Genomic DNA, 9,832 nt, shown 5'->3' with positions numbered 1-9,832 from the left:
GGAGTCACTGACTTGTGGAAGTGATCTTTCACATACAGAAATATTGGTATAAGGAATTGTGGGTAGAGGGAATGAGGTCAGAAGTCAAGGGATAGAGGAAGCACAGTGGTGTGTTTAGGAAAAACAAATTTCCGCTGTTGTATTAGGGGCATATAAAACAATGGCAAGTAGTAGGGTTGGAAAGGAATATTTGATCAAATTATGAAGCATCTTTGTGTCAAGCTAAAGTATTTGAACTTTCTCTCGTAAACAGCGGGGAATCTTTGAAAATGAGCAAGAGTGGCAACAATGAGAATCAAAATAAGGAAATGGATTTATTCAACAAAAACAAGTTAGTGGAACACTTAACTATGTGCCACAGTGAATAAGACAACTAAAGCCTCAGCCCTCCTGCAGTTTACAATCTAGTGAGATGAGTTAGTTAATAGACAATAAATGAAGAAAGATCATTTCAGATCGTGATAAGAGCTTTGAATATAATAAACAGGAAAATGTGTTAGAACCTGGGATGGGAGAGTGGTTGGAGAAGACCTCTTTGAAAAAGTGTCATGTGAACTGTCTCCTAAATGGAGAGGTAGAGTCAGCCATGTGTACATCTGGGGGCAAAAGTATTCCAGGCAGAGGAACCAGACAGTACAAAGCTTTTGAGGTGGAAACAAATTCGGTTATATTCTAGAAACAGAAAGAAGGCCAGTGTGGCTGGAGTTCAGAAATGGAGTGTGTAGAATGGGATGAGGTCACGGATGGACAGGGGTTGATCATGGAGGACCTTGTTGCCATGGCAGGCAGTTTGATGGTACGTTACTACAATAGGAAGCTCTGGCAGGGTTTTGAGCAGGGTAATGACATAATCTGATAAATTTTTAAAAGTCCACATAAGATTTAGTAGAGTATGAGCATAAGATCTGAGTCAAAGATCCTGTGCTCTTCATCCTCCTACACTCAGAAAGTACATCTTGATAGCTGTAATCTCTCTCATCTTTTTGGAATTCAGTTTCTATATTTTCCATTTTATTTCTTTATTTTTGCTTTTCACGATAATGCCATAATTTAGACAGGGCAGGGATTATTCTTTCCAGTGTTAAACGATTAAATGCAGTGTCCCAAAGAGGCAGAATTCTTATTCAGGTGATACAGAAGTGTTAAGATTATAACTCAGGTAACAACCCAAACCTAATGTTCCCGGGAAGGATTTGGCAACCTCTGGCATGACTGGTTTGTGATGTGACTTTCAGTGAATGGGGTTGCCTTCAAGGCTGTTTGAACACCTCCTCTGTAAAGATATCCTCCATCCTGGCTTTAGGCTCAGGTCTGGACAGTGTCCCTGCCAGTTCTTGGCTGTGTGAACTTGAGTCAATTACTTTACCTCTCCGAGCTTTAGTTCTTTTGCAAAGTAACAATACCTAGCTTATATGGCCATATTGAAAAATAAATTAAATGAAAGTAGAGTTTGTGAAATTTCTAGAATTGTAGTGGCACGAGGTAGCTACTCAACAAAAAAAGGCTTTATTCGGTGCCTGGGTGGCTCAGTCGTTAAGCATCTGCCTTCGGCTCAGGTCATGATCCCAGGGTTCTGGGATCGAGCCCCGCATCAGTCTCCCTGCTCGGTGGGAAGCCTGCTTCTCCCTCTCCCACTTCCCCTGCTTGTGTTCCCTCTCTCGCTGTGTCTCTCTCTGTCAAATACAGAAAATCTTAAAAAAAAAAAAAAAAAGCTTTATTCCCTAACCTGTCCCCCATCCCCCAAATTTGGGTAGGTCAGTGACTAAATGAACCATTGAGTGATGATTGAATGAATTACTCAATGAATGAGTCAGCAAACAAAGTTTGGTAGATGGAGAGGTGGATGAATGCAACAGATGACTGTTAAGAGCCAGCTGCATTTAAGGAACTGTGCTAGATATTGGCAGGATGGTGATGTGTAACCGAAGTTCCGTTTCCTCAGAGAAGAAACTGTCTCACCAAATACAAACGGATAAACATGTAATTGCATTTAAGTGTAATAAATGTTATAAATAGGCTTATACAAAATTCCATAGGGGTAAAGAGACTACAGTGGTCACTCCAGCCTCTGGAGGGTAATGCGTGGCATTGCAACTCTGCACAACTTTGACAAGTGTAGACAGATACTGCCGAGGTGACGTGGATACATGGAACTAATTTATACTTCTTTTTCTCTTCCCAGAGAGAGCAGTTATTTTATCCATTTCTGATTTTTTCATTTTTATTGTCTGTGGTTTTGCTGTTCGTGTGGATAGAAACTTCAAATGAATACTTTGGCTTTGACTGGTGAGTTTCACATTTTGTATTTTCATTTATATAGTGGCTCTTTGGTTTGCGGGCCACCTCAGGCTGAAAAGATCTGGTGGCATAAGAGGGAGGGTCACAAAATTGGTCTTTCCACAGTGGGTGGATGAGAGGCCTGACTCTGGCGTGGAGGAAGGATGCTTGGCACCCTCACCTGTGATGCTTACCTTCCACATGTAGACTGAATCTGGCTCATTGGGAAGCTATTCAGATAACTCCCTGAAACCTTGTTCCTCAGTCTTTTTGTCTGGGCTACTTATGTCTACATTAGTTGGTCTTCATGTTCTCTGTCCACGAACCCTCATGTCTCTGCCTCACCTCCGTCCTCTGCCTCTTCCTTCTGTCCCCAGGGAGCTTCCTAGGACTCTGAACACAGAGATGGGTGTCCTTCTCGGCATCCTTTCATGGCCAGACTCTTCAACCTGGACTGCTCCCAGCAATTCCAGTTTCTCTGGCCTGATGGTTGCAGATCTTACCCATTATTTGGTATTTGGGGGAGAAAGGGGTATGTTTGGATATGAGGCTTTTTTAAAAAAATGGAATACAGTTAAGTTTTACTTTTATAGAAGTAAAATGTATTTTGTTTTAAGAGTCGGGGAGTGGAGAAGGAGAGAAAAAATCATAAGCAGGCTCCACACACACAGCGTGGGACTCGATCTCATGACCCTGAGATCAGGTCCTGAGCCAAAATCAAGATTTGGACATTTAACCAACTGAGCCACCCAAGCACCCCTGTTTGTTATTTTAAATATGAAAAAATTGGAAAATATAAAAATTTGCTTTGTCTATTCTTGAGTGACTATCACTTGTTGGTATATTTCCCAGCCTTTTTTTCTACGCTTGTTTTTATATTATTGCACTCATACCATACATATATATAATTTTGTTTTTCCTTTTCACTTAAAATAATAACATTTTGACAAATTATTAAAAACTGAACATCATTTTAAATGGTTTCAAAATATTTCATGACAGGATGCTGTAATATACTTAACCACTTTTTATTGTTATGCATTATGTTTCCAATTTTTTTGTTTTTATGAAATAAGAGTGCAGAGAAAGCTTTGTATTCTGACTTAGGTCTTAGAATGACCTATTGAGTTATTGAGTCAAGAAGAATAAATATTTGTAATATTCATTATGCCTGTTGCTGAAGTACTTTCTCAGAAGATTGTAGTGATTTTCATTCATGACAGAGGTATATGAGAGTTTCTATTTTTTTTTTTAGCAAGAGAGAGAGAGCATGTGCGCGTGTTTACCTGAGTGGGGATGGGGGAGGGGCAAAGGGAGAGGGAAGGAGAGAGAATCTTAAGCAGGCTCGACGCCCATTGCAGAGCCGATTTGGGGCTCGATGTTACCACCCTGAGATCATGACCTGAGCCGAGATTAAGAGTTGGATGCTCAATCAACTGAGCCACCCAGGCACCCTGAGAGTTTCTGTTTTAACCTGTCATTGACAGCATTAACCATTCTTAATATGAATAATTTTTATTAATTTTCTAGAGAGAATTTGTTTTGTTTTAATCATTGATTAAGTGTTAAAACTTGTTTAATTCATTTTCTTTTTAGTTTTCTTCTTTGCCCCTTACCTTATGGGATTTTTAGTGAGTTTTCTCATCAGTTTATATGCAGTCTTTATGGATCAGTTCTAAGTTTTATTACAAAGCACTTGAAATACAAAAATATTTCATTTCTTATATTTAGAAAATTTCCCCCAATTTTAAAAAACTTTTTATTGAGATATAATTGACATACAACGTTGCATTAGTTTCAGGTGTACAACATAATAATTTGATGTTGTATATATTGCAAAATGATCACCATAATAAATTAGGTAACATTCATCACCACTCATTTTTAAAAATTCCTTTTTTTTTTTTTTTTTGTGATGGCAACTTTTAAGATCTACTCTCTTAGCAACTTTAGAAATATATTAATTACAGTCACTATGCTTTACATTACATCCCCAGGACTGACTTACTTTATAACTGGAAGTTTGTACCTTTTTTTCCACCTTCACCCATTGTACTCACCCACCCCTCACTCCCTGCTCCTGAAAACCACCTATCTGTTTTCTGTACCTATGAGTTTAGTTTTAGTTTTTTTTTTAAGATTTCCTCTAAGTGAGAACATACGGTATTTGTCTTTCTCTGTCTGACTTACTCACTCAGCATAATGCCCTCACGGCCCATCCATGTTGTCACATATGGCAGGATTTCTTCTTTTTATGGCTAAATAATATTCCTTTGTGTGTGTGTGCGTGCATGTGTGTGTGTGTGTGTGTGTATACATATATGCATAATGTATGTCACTTAAACCTCAATTTAAAAACAAAGTGTTGGGGCACTTTGTTTTTAAATTGAGGTTTAATTGACATGCAACATTATATTTAGTTGTACAACATAATTGTTTCATATTTGTATATATTGCAAAATAATCATCACATAAGTCAGTTGACATTCATCACCGGGGCGCCTGGGTGGCTCAGTCGGTTAAGCGTCTGCCTTCCGCTCAGGTCATGATCCCAGGGTCCTGGGATCGAGCCCCACATTGGGCTCCCTGCTCAGTGGGGAGCCTGCTTCTCCCCCTCCTTCTGTTGCTCCCCCTGCTGTTCTCTCTCTCTCTCTGTGTCAAATAAATAAATAAAATCTTAAAAAAAAAAAAAGTCCGTCACCATGCATAGTTGCAAATTTTTTTTTCTTATGATGAGAACGTTTAAGATTTACTCTCTTAGCAACTTTCAAATATACAATACAATATTATTAATTATAGTTACCATGCTGTACATTATATCCCCATGACGTATTTATTTTTTAACTGGACGTTTGTACCTTTTGACTCCCTTCACCCATTTTGCCTACCTACCACCCCCTGCCTCTGGCAACCACCAGTCTGTTCTTTGTATCTGTGAGCTTGATTTTTGTTTTGTTTTCTCTTGTTCTTTAAGATTCCACATATATGTGAGATTATGTGGTATCTGTGTTTCTCTGACTTACTTCATTTAGCATAATACTCTGAGGGTCCATCCATGTTGTTGCACATAGCAAGATTTCATTCTTTTTTATGGCTGAATAATATTCCATTGTGTATATATACCACAGTTTTCTTTATTGATCCATCGATGTACACTTAGATTGTTTCTGTATTTTGGCTATTATGAGTAATGCTGCACTGAAGATGGGGGTGTATGTATCTTCTTGAGTTGGTGTTTTTATTTTCTTTGGATAAATACCCCAAAGTGGAATTAGTAGGTCACATGGTTGTTCCATTTTTAATTTTTTGAGGAACCTCCGTACTGTTTTCCAGAGTGGCTGCCCCAGTTTGCATTCCCACCAACAGTGCACAGAGGTTCCCTTTTCTCCACATCCTCACCAACATTTGTTAATTTCTTGGCTTTTGATGATAGCCATTCTAACAGGTGTCAGGTGATATCTCATTGTGGTTTTGATTTGTATGTGCCTGATGATTAGTGATACTGAGCACCTTTTCATGTACCTGTTGGCCTGAATGTCTTCTCTGGAAAAATGTCTGCTCAGATCCTCTGCCCATTTTTTAACTGGATTCTTTATTTGCTGTTGAATCGTAAGAGTTCTTTATGTATTTTGAGTATTAATCAGATATATGATTTGCAGATATTTTCTTTATTTTGGTAGTTTGCCTTTTCATTTTGTTGATGGTTTCCTTTGCTTTGCAGAAGCTTTTTATTTTGATGTAGTCCCACTTGTTTATTTTTAAAATCTTTTAGGCCTGTTTTCACTATGATTTATTTTTGTTTTTATTTTTATTTTTATTTTATTTTACTAATTTATTTTTTCACTATGACTTATTTTTAAAGTTCTTGTGCTTTTATTTTATCTTCCTGTCTTCTGCCTTCCTCCTTCCTACTTGTCCTCTCTCCCATGAGTACCAGTGGGATATCATATTTTAGTTTGATTTTCTTGGGCTTTCTGTATTTAAAAAAAATTATTAGGAAATGATTATAGATTCCCAGGAAGTGGAAGACAAATGTACAGGGAGGTCCCATGCACACTTTACCCAGCTTCACACGATAGTAACATCTTATAAAACTATTGCGTAATGTTAAAACCAGAAAATTGACATTGGCAAAACACGTGGAGCTTATTCAGATTTCATTGGATTGACTTATAAAATAGCGAATTATTACATTTGATAAGCAACAGTTATGATCACAGTAAAGGTTGAAATTCACCTTGTGTGTGTATTTTGGCATGGGTCTGGTAGGCATTTGTGTATATTCATGTGTACACACACAGACATGAGTACACAGACATGACTTTTACTGGTCTTAGTTTGGCCATCTGGCACCTCACCCAGTGCAGGACAACTGAAGACAGCCATCATGTGCATGTGTGTGTGTGAGAGAGAGAAAGAGAGAAAAAACTCTGGCTCTACCCATTTCGTGAGACTGTTTTGAGGAACAAATGGGAGAATCTCATGTAAGTACCGTTCATAAACTATAAAATAATAAAAAGTATTATATTGTAGTAGACTTCTAATGTCTCAGTAGTGTACACAGAAAATAAGAGGAGCATACTTAACTGTAAAAGGAGGGGTGCATGTGTTGGGGGGGGGTTAGTATATAGCAGTCTCAGCAAAGTCACATCCAAAGACGTAGAATCACAAAGTCAGAGGGATCTTGGAGCCAGCTGTTCCAATTCTCTACACTGTACACGTATTTTAAAATATTCTTTCCAGGTGGTCTTGATTCTAATCTCTGATTAAAACTTCAAGTGGTGGGCACATACTGTTTTATGTTTCAGTCTTTCCATACTTAGAGAGCTCTAAATGTTTAAGAGCTCTTTATTATAATAAGCTGAAGTCTGCTTTCCCTCTGACTTTTACTGGTCTTGGTTTGGCCATCTGGAACCTCACCCAGAGCAGGACTACTGAAGACAGCCATCATTCCCCTAAATATTCTCTTCTCTATCCTAAACAACTCAAGCATTTAACATGTTCATCATATACAAGACTGTTCATCTCTGGGTGAGCTTATTGTTCTTCACAAGAATGGAACCAGGATTGGAGCATAATGGGATGTGAACTGGACCAATCCCCTTCCATGTCTGTATATAATACTTGTATTAATAGCCCCTATGCTCATATTAACACATTTTCCCTCATCTTGCCTCATATTCCTTTTTTTTTTTTTTCTATCCATTGAGGGGTTTTTTTGTTTGTTTTATTGATGTGTAGTTGACACACATTAGTTTCATGTGATTCAACAGCTCTGTATGCTGTGCTCATCACAAGCATAGCTACCATCTGTCACCATACAATGCTATTGCAATACCATTGACTGTATTCCCTATGCTATAACTTTTATGTACCTTATCATGTACCTGTTGGTCTGTATGTCTTTTTTGGAAACATGTCTGTTTAGATCCTCTGCCCATTTCTAATTGGTTTATTTATTTGCTATTGAATTGTATGAGTTCTTTATGTATATTGGATATTAACTGCTTACTCAGATATATGTTTTGCAAATATTTTTTCCCTTTTGGTAGGTTTCCTTTTCATTTTGTTGATGGTTTCCTTTGCTGGGCAGAAGCTTTTAGTTTAAGGTAGTCCCACTTATTTGTTTTGTTGCCTTTGCTTTTGGTGTCACATCCAAAAAAATTGTCAACGAGAGGGATGTCAAGGAACTTACTGCTTATGTTTTCTTCCAGGAGTTTATGATTTCACGTTTTACATTCAAATCTGTCATAATCCATTTTGAGTTGATTTTTGTATATGGTATAACATAGTGGTACAGTTTCATTCTTTTGCATGTGGCTATCCAGTTTATTGAAGAGACTGCCCTTTCCCCATTGTATATTCTTGGTTTTTGATTTCTTTGCCATAAATTAATTGACCATATATACACATGGGCTCTTTATTCTGTTTCATTGATCTATGTGTCTGTTTTTATTTTATTTTTATTTATTTATTTATTTTTAAGGATTTATTTATTTATTTATTTGAGAGAGAGAGCAGAGTGCAAGAGAGCACACACGAGCGGGGTTGTGGGGGTGAGGAGCAGAGGGAGAGGGAGAAGCAGACTTCCTGCTGAGCAGGGAGCTGGAGGTGGGGCTCAATCCCAGGACTCTGGGATCGTGACCTGAGCCGAAGGCAGATGCTTGACCAACTGAGCCACCCAGGCACCCTGTATGTCTGTTTTTAATGCTAGTACCATACTGATTTGATTACTATGGATTTGTAAACAATCTGAAATCAGGGAGTGTGATGCCTCCAGCTTTGTTCTTTTTCCATATTGCTTTGGCTATTCAAGGTCTTTTGTAGTTCTATAAAAATTTTAAGATTATTTGTTCTATTTCTGTGAAAAATGCTTTTGGAATTTTGATCCCTATCAAAATTGAACTGAATCTACAGATGGCTTTGTGTAATATGGAAATTTTAATAATATTCTTTAATATTCTTCATGAATGTGGGATATCTTTCCATTTATTTGTGTCTTCAGTTTCTTTCCTCAATGTCTTATATTTTTCAGTTATAGATCTTTCACCTCCTTGGTTAAATTTATTCCTAGGTATTTTATTGCTATTGATGCTAATGTAAGTAGAATTTTTTTCTTATTTCTTTTTCAGATAATTCATTATTAGTGTACAGTAATGCTATTGATTTTTGTGTGTTGATTTTGTCTCCTGCAACTTAACTGAATTTGCTGATTAGATTTAACTGTTTTTTGGTGGTGTCTTTAGGATTTTCTGTATATAAAATCATGTAATCTGCAAATGGAGGCAATCATACTACTTCTTTTCCAATTCTGATGCCTTTTATTTATTTATTTTTTCTTGCCTGATTGCTCTGGCTAGGACTTCCAATACTATGTTAAATAGGAGTGGTGAGAGTGTGCAGCCTTGTCTTGTTCTTGATCTTAGAGGAAGAGCTTTCAACCTTTCACAGTTGAGTAAGATATTCACTGTAGACTTGTCATATGTGTCCTTTTTTATGTTGAGGTATAATCCTATATTTCATTTGTTGAGAGTTTTTTTCTTTCCAAGTTTTTATTTAAATTCCAGTTAACATAGTGTAAATTTAGTTTCAGGTGTAGAATTTAGTGATTTAACACTTACATGCAATACTGGTGTTCATCACAAGTGCCCTCCTTAATTCCCATCACCCATTTAACCCATTGTCCTCCCACCTCCTCTCTGGTAACCATCAGTTTGTCCTCTATAGTTAAGAGTCTGTTTCTTGGTTTTCCTCTTGAGAGTTTTTATCATGAATAGGTGTTGAATTTTGTTAAATGCTCTTTTTTCATCTATGGAGATGATCATATGATTTTTGTTTTTCATCCTATTAATGTAGTGTATCACATTTATTGGTTTATGTATCTTGAACCATCCTTGCATCACTGGGATGAATCCCACTTGATCATGGTGTATGATCTTTTTAATGTGCTATTGAATTTGGCTTGCTAATTTTTTGTTGTGAATTTCTGCATCTATGTTCATCAGGGATATTGGGCTATAGTTTTCTTTAATTTTTTAAAAATTCTTTATTTAAA

The 9,832-nt window shown here is 37.1% G+C and overlaps 1 protein-coding gene across 1 annotated transcript in view; it reads left to right on the top strand.

The window, feature by feature from the left end:
• The first annotated feature begins 712 nt into the window (after positions 1–712).
• The window catches only part of GDPD4 (glycerophosphodiester phosphodiesterase domain containing 4), a 70,793-nt gene continuing 61,673 nt past the window's right edge, over positions 713–9,832 (top strand). The window contains exons 1-2 of the mRNA XM_044919776.1: positions 713–796; positions 2,017–2,075. Coding sequence (XP_044775711.1) covers positions 713–796; positions 2,017–2,075 — 143 coding nt within the window. The remainder of the gene's footprint in view (positions 797–2,016; positions 2,076–9,832) is intronic.

This window comes from Neomonachus schauinslandi, chromosome 11 (genome assembly GCF_002201575.2).
Source record: "Neomonachus schauinslandi chromosome 11, ASM220157v2, whole genome shotgun sequence".
NCBI classification, from domain to species: domain Eukaryota; kingdom Metazoa; phylum Chordata; class Mammalia; order Carnivora; family Phocidae; genus Neomonachus; species Neomonachus schauinslandi.
This window is presented reverse-complemented; position numbering and strand designations above follow the sequence as displayed.